The sequence below is a fragment of the Octodon degus genome, unplaced genomic scaffold (assembly GCF_000260255.1).
Source record: "Octodon degus isolate 3935 unplaced genomic scaffold, OctDeg1.0 scaffold00003, whole genome shotgun sequence".
NCBI classification, from domain to species: Eukaryota; Metazoa; Chordata; class Mammalia; order Rodentia; family Octodontidae; genus Octodon; species Octodon degus.
This window is the reverse complement of record NW_004524579.1, coordinates 8678927-8695757: the sequence shown is the minus strand read 5'-3', so window position 1 is coordinate 8695757 and position 16831 is coordinate 8678927. Positions and strand designations below refer to the sequence as shown.

The window sequence follows — 16831 nt, the reverse complement described above, 5'->3', positions numbered from 1 at the left end:
CTAACTGTTCCCAGGAAGATGAAATCCAATACCAAGAAAAAAAAAGGGGTCGGGGAGATGGCTCAGTAGGATAAGCGCTTGACTGACAAACTCAAGGATCTGAGTTCAATCCCTGGTTCTGCCAAAAAAAAAAAAAAAAAAAAAAAAAAAAAAAAAAAAAAAAAAAAATGAATTCACTCCTTCTTTCTATCATCTTCAGTCCATAGAATAATACTTGGCACATAGCCGGAGCTCAACTAACAATTGCCAAATGATAAATGAATTGAAATAAAACATCTAAACCATACAGGACATAAAGACCTTTAAAATATCTAAAATATACCCTAAAATATCTAAAAATACCTAAGTAGTAGACATTGAAAATATTTTAGAAGAAATATGGGATAGAAAAAAATTGGCTTGAAAAAACTTGCTTTAAAAACAAAATCCTAAGAAAAATCTTTATTTGTTGTCTGGTAGAAACTGAGTGGGAACAAAATACTACATTGTGACTGTGGCAAGACTACTGAGATTTTAGAAGGCTGTGAGTATTTGTCATCTATCTTGTCATATTTGTTATATTGTGTATGGATTTTGACCTTCACATTTCAAAAGGAACCTTGATGGTCTAGACTTTAGAGTATACTCAAAGGAAGTATACAGGATGGTAAGAAAATAAAAGCCTTTTCAAAAAGAAATAGAGATTTTCGACATGGAGAAGAGAAGGCATCTGGCAACTATCCCCCATATTTGAATTTCTCCATGTATTGAGCAGCAAGGGTGAGCCTTTTAGAGACGAAGGGCCTGAACTACAACCCAAAACTCATTTATTGAGTTTTGGCATTTAATTGCCAACACTGAAATTAAACCTGAATACTGAAGTTTTAGCTTAAAATGAACTAACTTATGAATTAACATCTTTCGACCTAAAAGAAAAACAGAATAACACATGAGCCATAGGTTCACTACCACAGCTATGCAGGTTTTTTTCTCTAGAAGGCCTAAGTGGGTTATGCAAGTGAGCATGGAGAAACATATATATCTTGCACAAGTGTCCAACCACGTTCAGAAAAAGAGTATATTTAGAAAACTGAGATCCATTATGTTATACACTTCTAAATAGGTAAGAACGATTGCTTAATAAAAATATGAAAAGGATTTCTACAGTATGGGGAGAATTGGACCAAGTCAGTGGCCCCAACTCTGTCTGTATGTTAGAACTATCTTGAAGGTTGTAGAATAGATTGATTTTTTAAAGGCTTTCTCCCATTGAATCACAATATCTCAGCGTTAAGAACTGAGATCTCCATCAAGAATCCAAAGTTTTAATTCTCTCAGATGATCCTAGTAAGTTGCCAAAGCTGGAAATCACTGAACCAGATTGTCTCAAAATTTGTTTCCAACTGCATGACTTAATTCTTAGAACATTGCAGAATATTTCCTCTTATAAATAAATGAAACTCATTTAGAGTCCCTAAATGAATTGTGTCTAAAGGCACACATATTTCCAAAATGCCTGCAAACCAGTTTATTTCTTCAAGATGGTAAAACCCTTCTTGCAATCTATTAAATGAAAACTTTTCTCATGTATCATGGGAAGGGTAACTTTATCTGGCCTATTTCCCAATTATTACAGTTCCAAATCACTGAAGTACAAATAAATGAGGCTTTGCCCTACTTAGAATGTGAGTGTGATGAAAAATTTGTTTACACCTGAAGGTTTGAGGTCATCTTTCAATCATTCATCCCCAGAACCAAAGTAGGTATGCACGTGAGCACACATGTACCCACACATCCAGATGTGACACTTGGTAAATGGTGGGCAATTACTGAGATGGAACAGAGGAGACCTTCAAGTTCCATCACCTTGCATTTTGGGAGGTAGTAATCTAGAGATTCAATTTAAAAGCATCCAAGTAATGTTATCTATTACGACACACCAAATCCTTTATTTATTTTAGTCTCTATATTCTTATCTTTTAAATACATTACTTCCATCCTAATGCTGCTGAAGAAAGAAATATAAGGACTATTTTAAGAATAATAAATGTTACCAAGTGAACATATTAACTTTGATTAAACAGGTTTCCAATATAAAGGACTTCTAAATAATGTATCATATCATTATATGAAGAAGCTCTATTTATCACAGGAAAGCTACACTTGTAGATTATTGTGTAATTTAAAATTAAACCTGTAAAACTCTGCTGGAATTCTTTTGAAAAGAATAGCTGAAAACCCCTTCCACACAGTTAGTTTAGATTCCCTTAATTTTATTTTTCTAATTCACAAGGTATCTTTGCTTCATGGTATTTTTAAATTGAAGTTCATACACATCAAATAAATGGCATGATAATCAGGGGTTCGATATCCAATGCACATTCATTATTATCTGTCATTATTGTCATGGTCTCTATTATAATTGCACATAATAAAAAACTGAAAGCTTTGCCACAGGAATTATTCACATGTATTACTTTCTAAGAGTAATTGAAAAGTTGACACTGCATTTTTATCAAAGTAAAATATGCAAACATTTTTCTCGTTTGTATTATTCTTTAGCAATAAGTCCCTTTATGTGGATGCAGAAAGTTTCTTAGTTTTATTTTTATTTTTTTTCATGTATTTAGTACAGGGTCTCACTACACAGATAGAACTCTAGTGATCGTCCTGTTTTCAGCCTCCCAAGCCCTGGGATTACAGGCACATCCTGCTACGCCCAGTCTCTATCGGCCTCTCAGCGTGCCCCGGGAGCAGGGCCCACAAGGCAGGCCAGGGATCAAACCGCCAGCCCTTGTGTCTGCCTAAGTAGGAACTTTAATCTGCTGAGCTATCTGACCAGCCCAGTTTCTTAGTTTTATGTAAGGCCCAAATGTATATTCCCTTATATGTGGGAACTCTCACTCTTCTATAAAATACATAGTTAGACCTGCCATACTGGCCTGTTTTGAAAGTCAAAGGAGAAAATGGTGAGAAAAAGTCAGATGTGTTCTGCTGCCTCATGTGGTCTTTGTTCTGTATCACACAACTTCTCACACACTTATTTTTGGCTGGTATGTTGTTCACCCTCACAGCATAGAGCTTATGCTTCATTTAGAATTGGCGAATAAAAAAAAAAAAAAAAAAAAGGCTGGCCAAATAGCTCAGCGGATATAAGCACCTGCAAGCAGGTGAAGGGGCCCACTGTGCCGGCCCCGCCCCCAGGATGCGCTGAGATGGCAATTGAGCCTGGGCGTGGTGGCGCACGCCTGTCATCCCAGCTCTTGGGAGGCTGTAAACAGGTGGATCACTACGAGTTCGGTGAGGTTGGTGAGACTGGGAAAGCTGATCTTATCTGGGTCGTGTGTTTATCTTCATTTGGGACTCCTTAGATAAGTTTTACAGCAGTATATTTATCAGTTAAAGCAGACATTTCACTGTATTGCTTCTACCACCAGCACCACCTCCCTGAGCTCTTGCCTGTCCTGTCAGTGGTACTCTATCCACTTCCACGCAGCCAGTGGTACTCTATCCATTTCCACACAGTCTGGCAGCGTGAGTCCGCGTGATGTCAGGACCGCCACAGAATCCTGACTTGGAGCTGGACAGGTCTGGCTACTCCTGGTAACTTATTGCAACCTAAAAAAGACTGTTTGAGGGCTGGCCAAATAGCTCAGCAATTAAAGCGCCTGCAAACAGGAGCAGGAGCCAGGGGCTCGTTCCCCGGGTCTGCTGTGCCGGCCCGCCCCTACAGTGCGCTGAGATGGCAATTGAGCCTGGGCGTGGTGGCGCGTGCCTGTCGTCCCAGCTCTTGGGAGGCTGTAAACAGGCAGATCACTATGAGTCCAATCTAGTAGTGAGACCCTCAGTACCCTGTAGATCCTTCCCTAAAATACAAAAACAAATAAATAAATAAAAGACTATTTGCTTTCATTTTTAATTCTCTTACACACAGAGAGTCATTATTTGGATTAAAAGCTACAGTAAAGAAACAACCATGTATCAGTTCTGTGACCATGCAATTATGACATTATATGGCACATGAATTGTGTGTGTGTGATATCCAAATATAAAAGAGATGCTTATTGCTCTGATTTTCCGTAATCCTTTTCACAAATCCATTCCAGCTACTGAAATCTTCAATATATGGGATTCTTTGCTGTCTTATTCTGTTTTTCCTTACCTACTAGTGATCTGTAAAATATAAATAGCTCATGGGCACATTAAGTTTGAAGAAGGTGAATTTGTTTGTTTCTCTTCTTGCCCAACTATATATATGTACAAGGTGACAAAAATAAGGTAGCAGGCTGCTATTGCATTGTCATTCTTCTATAAGTACAGCTCCCTCTATGGGTGAGTCAAGAACACAGACATTTCTCCAGAAGGTATTTTTTTCTCTGGAGTTACACACGCAATGCATTCAACAACACCAGAGTTTCATGAAAGGAGTTCTCATAATTCCCTTCCTTGACAGGGAAATATCACCGGCTATTTTGTTACCTCTCTGAATGTTAGGCTCTTAACCAACAAAGATTGCCTTTGCACATGGCTTGTTTTGCCAAACATCCTTGAATCCGAACGGGTTGAATAGGTGATAACAGATTCAGAGCCACGTTGTGGGTTGTGATCATATGTAAGAGGAACTGTTTTCAATGTATTGACTTTTTTCTTTCCATCATGGTCGTCCCATTTCTGTCACCACCACCTTGAGCCTTCCAGGTAAATGAAAAGCTCAATTATATGTAAAGGGATTGTCAAACCAGCAGGCCCTTGTGGGGGCTTGGGCTCCTCTCCCTGTTTCAGTAGCATGTGTGCTCAGTTGGTCGCTGTTCCCAAGCATTGTACATCCATCCATCAGGTCGCCTTGCTGGCCAGGGTACATCTCACAGCTTTTACTGCATATGAGACGTTGCAGGCCTGTTCTCAGGAACTGCCAGGCAGACTGGGAATCACAGTCACGGTTAATAGCAGCGAATTGCCAGCTCTTGATGGGTGGGTAGTCACTCCTTTCAGTGGTTGCCCCCTGGGGGAGAAGGTAGAAAAACAGAGGGAGGGAATTAGAGTGACTTTGCACAGCTGAGCAGGTTCATGCCGCTGGATCAGTGGCAAGCATTGGCAGGGCTCCACTCTGGGGAGGCTCACAGCAACATCCCAGGCTCATTTTTACCAATTGGTGCTGCTGTATTGCCAGGGGTGCACAGGGGGAGGGCAAAGGGGAGGGTGAGCTGGGAGCGCGGGGCAGGGGAGCGAGCCAGAAGTCTAAGCTAAATTCAACAAACAAAAAAAAAATTCATGTTCAAACTGGTTAGCCCACCCCAGTTAGCCCTGTGCTACTAATTGTACCAAACTGGTATTTGAAGTTCCCTGCATGATTAAAGAGTTGGCTCACAAACTCTCTGCATAACCTTAATTTTTTCAAGGTTCTTTGAGTGGAGAATGGCTTATAATAATGATTTTGACTAATACGATTTTTGACATGCAACTTTAATGCTTAACCTTAGTACAACTCCAGAGCATTTCATGTGTACTCAGCTGTAAAGAGTGATGATTTAAAGGGATAATATAAGAAAAAGGTCGTTCTAGAATGAACCTCTAACAAATTGCATAAAGGGAAGCTTATTATTCCATGAGTATAAAGATATGCAGCTCTTCTGATCATTTTTCTGCTTGGTTCAAAAAAAAATTGTTGAGACATGAATGGGAGAAGAAACAGGAAAAAATGAAATAGAAATCTGCAAGCAAGGAACATTTTTGATGGCTATGATTTCGTTGTCACTAAAAAGACTCTATACTAATGTGGTTATTCATCTCCTCTTTTGTTTTGGGTGAAGAATTCGCTCTAACAAGAAAATGCTGTTATTGGTTGGAGGGTTGCCTCCTGGACCAGACCGGCTCCCCAGCAATTTGGTTCAATATTATGACGATGAAAAGAAGACGTGGAAAATACTCACAAGTGAGTGTACTTACTTACTTACTCACCTATTTATTTTAGGTTGGAGCTGTTTTGATGAATTTTAAAACATGTTTAATCAAATTAGACATTTTATTGATTTGTTACCCTTAGGAGGTTTGTTTATGTATCACTGGGGATTTGGAGTAAAGGACTAAATTAACATTGCAGAGGTGGCCAATTTCGTAGTCAAATAGGCCTAAATTAAAATTGCCTAAAATCACTGTACTGGTTCTTGTGTCCATGTGTGTTGGAATGGATGGGAAGAGGGAGAGGGGGAGCTCTTCTCCTAAATATGCTTTCGTTAGATTTTGTTGTTGATTGAAGAATGAAATGTTGGTTAATAGCATTAGTAAGTTTGCTCAAATTAAAATAGTTGTTTAGCTCATTGTCTGTGAAGCTAACACCCATTGTGCTTCTTAGGCATTTTGCTCATTAATCTTTACTTGGTAGGACTGGGTCTTATTGAAATGCCCCTCAGATTGTCGCCCAGCTGGGATGAATATGTGCACCGCTGTCCCAGCTGCATTAAATTGTGCTTGCAAACTTTAGCCGAGAGTCTCCTCCTCCCCGCCTTACAGCCTGATTGTGTTTTACAGCAAACCTCTTGCCTTGGGCATTGAGATTTGGAACTTATTGTTACATCGGTTATGATTCCCAATCTGACTCAGTCATGGAATCAAAAATCATCGTTTCTTGAATGCAGCAGGCTGTGTGCACCAGTCCCCTTGTGGGCACAGTGGCTGCACTGGTCAATAAAACTAAATTTTAACTGTCAAAATTGCCCAGAGCAGTATAGATAAAATAATAAATGAGAAATTTTGATCCATAAATCAAAGCCATACATTTAAAACCAACAAAAGTGAAAGTTAGATTTTCTTGGCATATGTGTCTTTTATAAGCAGTTATATATTTTGCCAGATTGTTTTTAAAAATCATTTCCTTCACTCTTCTTGAAAGGCTTTTGAAATAATAGAAACAAGACAAGAGTTTGCCCATAACAGCAGAAGAGGAACAAAGGCATGTGAGGTAGAGCTTGAAATAACACATTTTAGAGCTGGCTTCCCCAGCAAAACCTGTGCTAGCACTGCCCAGGCGCTGCCGTGCAAGCGCTCCCTGGGTGCCACTATGCGGCAGCTGTAGTAAAGGAGTAAGAGAATAGTAACAGCAAGATTAAGAAGGAAGAAAGACAAAAAAGTTTTTATTCTTGTGGATGAAAATACCATTAATGATGGCTTAGGCATCTGAGTGAATAGTCAAGCCATATTTTAAAAATGTGTCAAAAACCGAAGCTAAAATAAGACCAAATAATTAATTATTTGACATTTGGTCAATAGAGAAAGCCTATGCAGCATGACATGTGAGAAAAAGGATAAAAGTTTCTTCCAGAGAGAGAGAAAGACAGACAGACAGATTGACAGACAGACAGACAGACAGACAGACAGACAGACAGACAGAGACAGAGAGAGGGAGAGAACAAACAGAAAATCAGAGCATAAGTGACAACAAATATTAGACCCAGCTAATAAATATCATATATTTACAGACACACTTGTTTTTCCAAATATATCAAGCTATTTCCTAACTTTCCTAACTCCTACTTATTTGTAGCCCTCTAACAAAGCAGCAAAAAAAAATTGATTAAAGCATTGTGATCGATTCCTACAGAAAGTCTTTTGTCTATTTTAAACCTTACTCAGAAATGTATTGACCATCAAACTGATTTGGGGCAATAAGCCCACACTGAGACACTGCTGAGCATGAAAGGGGGTCTGCTAGTTATGCCAGGACAATGGTAAGCGGCAGGGCCATGCAGTCACCCAATGAAAAGTTTCACATTGCCTGATTTAAATCCCTACTCAGAAGAAGACAGTAAGAAAGCATGAACTTAAAATCCTGGTTTGTAACCAAATCTCTAACTTTGAACAGGTCATATAAATATCTGACTCACAGTTCCTCTGTTTTGTGAGACATTTGCACCTACAACACGCACTCAGCTACTCTCCGCATTGCTGCTATTACTGTGACACAACCACCAACATTAGCACTAGGACTGTGTCTTTACACTTCAGAAGCCTTAGTCAACACCAACTCTCCCTGCAGAGAGTAAAAGAATAACATTGTGACAACTGACATTTTAACCCACATTGCTCCAGAGTAGACCTATCTTCCAGTTCTCATACATCAGATGTAGTAACCTACAGGCCAAGAAGTAAAACTATATGGGTATCCATTAACTCAACTCACCTACATGAACTCACTCAACTACAAACACAGAAATTAATATATAAATGTAGAAAAGTTCATATAATAGGAACATATTTAAAGACCCAGAACCATACTTCTACACTGAGACCAACTCAAAGCTTTAAGGTATATCTACTCTGTGTACAGTTTTCACTTCACTGCAACTTGAACCTTTAAAAGATTGAGTTTATTTCCTATAATATTATAATTACTCAGCCCAAATGAGACATTTTTTTATTTTTTGTAAAGAATTGGATACATTTTTGTTGGTGGTTTATATATATATTTTTTAATTAGGGTATTCTCCTTGGCCAAATTTGAATAAATTGCAACTGATGTATTTCTATTCTGTTTGGTGTGTGTAATAAGAGATAAAGAAATGTTTCTTAGCAGAACATGAAAATGTCTAACTTGGCCCTAAACTTGATGAAAAGTATGGAATACAGAACCCACTGTCATTCTTGATGGTAAGGGCCAAGGTAGGAGGCAGGCTCCTTGCGTGGAATCTGCTCATTTATTGAATGTCTTCATACAGACTAATAAGTGAACTCACAAGCCTTTAGAACTGCGGTCTCCTAGAGCTGCTGACCTCAGCATCCTTTGCATGTTCAGCTCCAACAAACATTTCTCTGTGTCTGGCAGATTCCCCTCAAGGAATACCACTCCCAGGAAAACCTTCAGGAACAATGCCTGGAGTCCCACTGTTTATACCTGCCTCTAAACAAGAAGAATTTGAAGGATTTTGAATTGCTACATGAGGGTCACACTTAAGAAGCAATAAGCTAAGGCCAGGGAGGTAGCTCAGTGGCATAAGTGCCTGCCTGGCAAATGCAAGGTCCTGAGTTCAATTCCCAGTACAAAAATAAAAGAAGTAATAAACTGAGTAAAGTAAGCATACAGGAGAGGGGGGAAAGTGGATGTGTGTAGCATAAAGAAACGCAGTCCAAAGAATCAGCCAAACCATGGCTTCATCCACCCAGACAGAACAGGGAGCATAAGATGGCTGGGGTAACACCCTGGCACAGACTGCCTCCGAGCTTCCATTTTGGAAGAATTGGTTAATATAAGATTATAGAATTGATCTCTAAGAATAGTGACAGAGCTCTCCAGCCTCTATTGGAAAAGGTATTGAAAAATAACATGTAAAAATGACTATAAAGCCCTTTTGTCAATGTGAAGTGTTTGGTAATAACAATAAAATTGGGCATTGTTGTTCTCTTGCTTGTTAATAATAAAAGGGAAGTTGAGATGCACTTTCCTTCATTTTTATTTTACAGTACTGCTTTTCTTACATTTCTCACTCCTGCATGCAGTCTCCCGTTTCATTCTTAACTTATTAGAAAGCAGTACAGGAGACATGAATACTAAAATGGCCAATGGAAAAAAAAAAGCCTCTTGTCTCTGCAGGCCCTAAATCCTCAGCACAAAGATCAAAGGAAATAATATCTACTGGGGTCACTGTGTGCTTCTTTATAACCAATTTATTACATGCCCAAGTTTTTATGAAGCCCACATTTGGAAGAACCTTCCACCTTTCTCTGAGACAGCTCTGAAGAGATAGGGGAAAATAATTCCCAGGCCTTGCTTCCTGTTTCCTAGGTTTCAATAAGAGGCTCTATTTATGAGGTGCTTCTTTGTTGCCTCTCTGTGAGTGATGTCTGTAGAAAGGACTTCAAACTACAGGATGGTCCTTCTTGTATTAGTGATAACCTCCTTTTTGTAACATTGGGATTAAAATTTACAGAGCTAAGCAAGTTGACCACTGTTGTGTTCTTCCTGAGAAACAGGAAGTCCCTCTGTCCTGTACTTTGTAATTCAAAGATTTGGGGACTTTCTATATTTCAGTCATAAAAATAAAGAAAAAGTTAGTGTTGTGGTTTCTGGCTGTGGAGGACACGTAGGCTGATTCCATCCACACAGGAAGCCCTATGGCTGCTTGTCATCAGTTTCTTACAGAGGAATCACAGGGATCAGGAAGCTAGTGGGCATTGCACACATTTCTTTAAAAAAATTATACTTTCAATACCAAAGGAATAGCAAATGAACAAACAAACTTCATGTTAGGCATTGAACTTCAATTCTAAGAGGTAGATACAGGCTTGATCATATTCAACATCTGAGTGATGAAAGGGAGTCTAATTGAGGGTTATTTGGAGAAAAGGAAGACAGCATGAGGACACATTTGGTAGGATTTCTTCCCTTGGCTCTTCTGTTTCTTTATTTTGTTCTTTGAGAATATACTAATATTAATCTCCAAAAAAGTAGAAGAAAAATTAAAAGTTTTAAATAAGGAAACTCCTCTAATTTTTATTGAGAGTATTAGAAAACTATAGTGAATTAAAAATTTTATATAATAGTCTAGCAATTGATTTGTCTTAGCTCAGAACTTTTATTCTTTGAAGATATACTAAGAGGAAGTCAGGTTAGACAAAAGGTAGCATTTTGTTTGTTTTCAAGGAAATAAAAGATAAGCTTAACTGATGGTTGTGCATTTGTGAGCTTCCTTTGTTCATATTATATTTATTACCAAGAACCAAACCTCACAAATTATTTACTTTCTATATAGATGTGTACAATTTTAGGGAGTGCATTTCTCATTGCAGAAAAACTTCCAGAATGACTCTGAAAATACATGGGGAAAACTGAGACTTAATTATAGACCTCATTCTTTTATCTAGCAAGCAATTATTGAATTACCATTCTGTGTTGGATTGTAGGGTAGAACATGCATACTATCACCTCTGCTCTCAATAACTGAAGAAAGCAATTATAATACAGTGAAGTAAGGGATACATGGGAAATCCCAGCATGCCACGGGAGTATGAAATGGGCCCCTGCTCTAGACATGGGAGGAGGAGGAAGTGCTCTTAGAAGTACTGTTCTTTTATTCCAAGAAATTGTGTGAGAATGACCTAGGCAAACAGGTGGATGGGAAAGCATTTTAGTAAGAGGGTCTGACTTGACAAAAACAGAACTATATAACATAAGAACTATTTCAATTGTCTAGATAGATTTAAGCATTAAGAGTCTGGGACTGAAGATGTAGCTGAACCACAGAATGATTGCCTGGCATGCACAAGGACTCCACAGAATCTCCCAAAAAAAGTAGAAGAAAAATTTTAATAATTTTGAGTAAGGAAACTCCTCTAATTTTTATTTAGAGTATTTGTAAACATATAGTGAACTAAATATTTTGTATAATAGCCTAACAGTTAATTTCTCATAACTCAGAACTTTTTAATTTTAGTTTATGAAGCAACCATTTCCATCACTTTGGACAAAAAAAAGGAGAAAGAATTGTGTCTTGACTTTTTAAATATGTTAGCATCTAATTTTACCTTCAATGAGCTCAATTCTAATTTGAAATACATGGCTGCACATTGCTATATATCTTGAATTATTTGCTTCTGTGTATTCATGCACCAGCGCGTTAGTGGATTTTTCATAGATTTTTTAAAAAAAATATGTGCAGTGGCCACTCCAAATACTGTATTTCAAGGAAGTTGGGTGCCCAGAAAAACCAGTTGACTTTGTTTGACTATCTCTCATTTATTTTTGGTTTATACTTCCTTTGAATCCAGTAATTACTTTTTCTCCAGGGAACAGAATGTGTACAAATAATTCCAATGCCTTCTTCACACATGATCTGTGTTATTCACTACTGAGTCTGGCATGAAGGAGGCTCAAGTCACGAAGGCCGCTTAAATTTGCTCTGTGTCATTCCTTAGCAAATGATAGGCAAGGTCTGGCAAACCATTAAATGTAAATACAGAAAGACATAATGATCTTGTCCAATCTTCTCATCTTGCCCACTCACTTCATTCACTCAGCAAGTGGAATGAATTATCTTCTATATCACAGAGATTGTGCTAAGCACAGTCAGAAAAACACTAAGCTAAAGCAAATATCATATCCTGACCAAGTTTAGAGGTTAGTAATAGAAACCAACATTAATCCATAATCCCAGGAGGCAATATAACACGACAAAATGTAGTTGTGCTCTAAAGGAAAAGTATAGACTATAGAACGTGTAACGGAGAGACCTGACCTAGTTTAGGAGTTGTGTAGGATGTCATCGAACACTGGCACTGGGGCTTAGGGTTAGGATGGCTGGGAGCTAGGTGTGTTTTCATGTGAGGATGTGAGAGAAGGTTGTTTTACGTGAGCTACCTATAAGTGCAAAGACTTTGCAAAAACAGAATCTATGGCTACAATCAAAGAAGGAAAAAAATGAAATATAGCTAAAGATTTTTAGCAAATACTAACCATTCAAGAACCTCTAGGGCCAGCTCGCAATTTGATCTTTACTTGAAGTGAATTGAAGAGAGAAGTTATACCCAGAATCTCCTGACAACTTAATGGCAGAGTGAGAGACAAAACACTGGTCTTTGAATCTCCATTGAACAGGGCTGCACCGAGCCACTTGGTCAAAAAGTGCCCCAAAAGCCCAAACTGATGAGCAAGATTTAATCTACATCGACCCATTTCATGAATGAAAACCTAGAAGGGTCCATTGTTCTTGTCATAACACCACATTCATGGATTAAAGCTAAGGCGAACTTCGGCACCAAACTCTCTGGAAAACAGCTGTTTTCTGTTCTCTCTCTCTCTCTCTCTCTCTCTCTCTCTCTCTCTCTCTCTCTGTCTATCAGGCTTAAGTAGGAAGGCGGTAGGGCTGGCCAAATAGCTCAGTGGATCAAAGCACCTTGTTTAGGCAGATGCAGGGGCCAGGAGTTTGATCCTAGGGCCTGCCGTGCCAGCCCCACTCCCAGGGTGCACTGAGACGGCAATTGAGACTGGGTATGGTACTGGCATGGTGGCACATGCCTGTACTCCCAGCTCTTGGGAGGCTGTCAACAGGTGGATCGCTACAAGTCCAACCAATAGTGAGACTCTGAATACCCTGTAGACCCTTCCCTAAAATACGAAAAAAGGGGATGGGGGAGGCTGTTTTACTGCCTCACGTGAGTGAAATCTTATTCAGTATCTTATCCTTAATTTCTTTCTTCAAACTTTTTTCAGAGACATCCTAACTCAGTAAAATTACTGTAGCAGCTATATCTTTAATTTTTCTCCTTTTGTTTTCAAAATTCTTCTCAATTACATATTTTACTGTATGGGTTTAAAAATCATCACCTCCAAGGCTTCACTTCCCCAGACTTTTTGGTTTTATTTCTCTCATTCTTTTTGTTTTTAAGAGTAGGAAATTTTATTGAAGAATAAGAGTCGGGAATAGGAACAGCTCCTGACTCCTGACTCCAAATGCGCTGCCCTTTCCTTTTGCTCTTGCCTATGAATGATCCTTTTTTTCCCCTGACTTGTTTTGGTTTGGTTTAGTGTTTGTAGGCCTTGCCAAGTGCAGCCAACAGCAACCAATACAGGCTACTAACATTCTGTTTTATAACCTCTTCTCTTAGACGTGGAAGTTCATTAAATAACTGATTAGCTTCTGAAGTTAAGAACAAATAGTTTACCAAGTGATTTTCCACACCAGCATGCATTTGTAACTTTCCTCCCCCATATATCAGTTTCCTTGTCAGCAGCCACCAGACCTTCTTGGTACCCATCCCTGTATCAGTCTCAGAACAATAGCCTCAACAGTAACCTATGCAAGTAAATATTCATATCTTTTCATATCACATATCTATGTCAAGTTAACAGTCCCACATCTTCTCATTCTTGTCCCTAGACTAATAGAAACTCCGCTGTTTGCCATACTGCTATTGCCACGACAAGAGAGAAAAAAATTTCACATTGATTCTTAAAGCTTCCATCCTGAATTCAAACATGTATCATTAAAGCCAAATTGCATAGCCACATCTAACTCCAGAATTGGTAAAAAAAAAAAGTGTTGCCCTCTCAAGGTGTTGAAAAGAAGATAATTAGAATATTTATTCAATAGCCCATCACAATCCATCATCTGTTGCTAATAAGTGACAACTAACACAGGTTGGGTAATTTTTAAGTTTTATTTTGTCTCATGGTATAGGTCTAAGAGCAGGTACCATTTCGGGCAATAGCCTTCTTGCTGGCAGAAACTCAAAGTGGCAGGAGGAATTCCATGGCTAGAGAGGGTGTACAAAAGCACTCTGGTCTCTTTCTCCTCTTATAAAGCCACCAGCGTTCAACCATGAGGGCCTGTCTCTGGTGACCTTATGTAATTCCAGTTATATCCCAAAGGTCCTATCTCCAAACACCATAGTCAGATTAAGTTTTCACTCCCTTAATGCCTTACAATGGGGGTTAAATTGCAATGAGTTTTGGAGGAGGAAAACCCATATGATGGCAGAAGTATGTCTTCATGTTCAACATGTGTTTGGTTTGCCCTTCCTGCACAAATTATTCTCACTACTTCAGTGAAAGTTATTAGTCAGATAGATACTTATTGTACCTTTTCCACATTACCTGCCTCAGTATGATTTTATTGTCAGGGCTGATATTTATCTCAGAAGAAATAATGCCTTATATTATAAGAAGTGTTCAGAAATTCATTCCTAATATTAGTATAATGCTTTGAGGATGGAATTTTTTCAAATTTTGACCCTCCCTCGAATAATTTAAAGGTATTTGAGCTCCTGTAATCTTCAGTATTTCTATTGTATACAAGCTATTATATGTCTACACCATAGCTACGGATAAATAGGCAATTGTAGATAAAAATTATATAGGTATACATAATTCTTATAGAAACAAATAATTTTTTATTAGTGAGCCCTCATTTTAAAGACAATGTAAATTATTTTTATGACAACACAAAAAATGAGACAGAATTTCAGTGAGTGATTGTTATATAAGTAAACTGATTTTTTTTTAATCTGTAATATGAGCCTACAATGATATCATCAACTGAATCTACCTGTTATGAATATCCCAGTAGCTAGAATTGGGCGTTTTGGTATCATACTCAAAGTGATTCCATTCCTGGGAGTGTACAACAACGCTACAGCCCATACTCTGTTCATGAAGTGCTGTGAGTGCAAACTGTTGTGATTCATGGAAGATGCCTCAAGAGCCTGGCCACATCTGCCCAGCATGAAGGCTGCTTTCGTGAAAGAGGCTGCAAAGCACCTTCTCAGCTCTGTGTGTGCATGTCAAGGCAGACTACTCACTGTTTACAGTGTGTTCTTGTTATTAATCCTACTGACATGCCTTGCGTGGCCATTAAGTCTTAATTTATTAAAGAGAAAATTAAGATAAAACTCCAGTTATTTAGATAGAATAATCATTGTGAGCTTCAAAGACTAGAATGTTCACACATTTTTTTGTGTTGAGAACTGCAAAGCACTTTCAAAAAACCCTACTGCTAAGGCAATGATGTATCACTTTCACTTTCATTATATGTTTTTAATCAGAGCGTGACTTCACACTAGACAAAGCGATGCTTTATGCATGGTCTCACTTGTTTTTGCTAAAATCTTTTGACATGATTAATTTTACTTTAATGCTTTTGTCTTGTTGTAATGGTAAGGATGATGGGTATAAACCAGGCAAAAATACACGCTTTTCCATTATGATGCCTCTGAGCATTAAAAATATCTTAGATGAAAGGGAAAAAAATCACAGGAGACTGGTCGGACTGGAATTAAATTTCCTGCTACCTGAACACAAAGTACATGAGATTAAAAAAAATGATTCAGTCATTGTTTTTAAGTTTTATTTTTGGTATTTTTATAGCAATTTATTCATCTGTATGATTAGATCTGAGGAGGAGGAGGGGGAGGTGGAGGGATACGTAGCTCATGGGTTTCTTGATTTCATTTGTTGCTTTATAGCATTTAACTCTTTCAGTGTTAAGAGACCAAATTATTAACCAGTTCTATACAAGGTAGATCTTAACCAGATCAAAAGAAAGCAGGCTAACATTTTTCCATGGTGATGTCTGGTCTTAGATATACGCCGATCTAATTTGCAGTCTAAAGCATTGCATCCAATACATATCCTTTGTCCAATTTACAGAAAAGCAGTGATGTAAATGACTTCAAAAAATAGATGGTAGACCATTCAACAAGTAAACCCTGCCTTGTCAGCAGCTGTCGAAACATCAACTCTACCATATTCAAGCCTTTCCTTAATAAGTTATGAAATTGCTTATCTGTATTACAAGAATATGATACCTCCCTTCCATGCAACCTCTCTAGCTGATTTCCTTGACTCTTAAGTAAATCCTGTTCCAGTAAAAAAAATGTCACCTAGCATTTTCCAGTAGCACTGTATGCAATGACAGAGCATTGTGTCACTGTAAAGCCCAACATAGTAGCCACTAACTGCCCATGGCTGCTGATTACATGAGTTTAGTTTGACCAAGAAAGTAAATTTCCAGTTGCATTTAATTTTAATAAATTTTAATTTAAATCACCACCTCCCCATGGCAAGTGGATAAATTAAACAGCTCTCAGCAAGAGGAAGCTGTGAATTTGTTTACACTCAAACAGGGCTGATGTCTGCCATCCCCACCCTAGTGGGCCTAACCTATTCTTCTTAAGGCAAGGGGGGAAAAGACCCAATGAAATAATTAAATTAAAAGAACATCTAACAGACCACATGAAAACCTCATTCTGCATGTTAGACTTACACCTTTGGCTTGTCATCCTTCCCTTCTATAAACCCCTTTTTTTTCTTTTTTTTTTTTTCTTTTCTTTTTTTTTTCTACAGTTTTATTGATAAACAGATAGCAAT

The 16831-nt window shown here is 38.2% G+C and overlaps 1 protein-coding gene across 1 annotated transcript in view; it reads left to right on the top strand.

Moving 5' to 3' along the window:
* The window catches only part of Klhl14 (kelch like family member 14), a 105393-nt gene that overhangs the window by 28154 nt on the left and 60408 nt on the right, over positions 1-16831 (top strand). The window contains exon 3 of the mRNA XM_004623564.2: positions 5790-5911. Coding sequence (XP_004623621.1) covers positions 5790-5911 — 122 coding nt within the window. The remainder of the gene's footprint in view (positions 1-5789; positions 5912-16831) is intronic.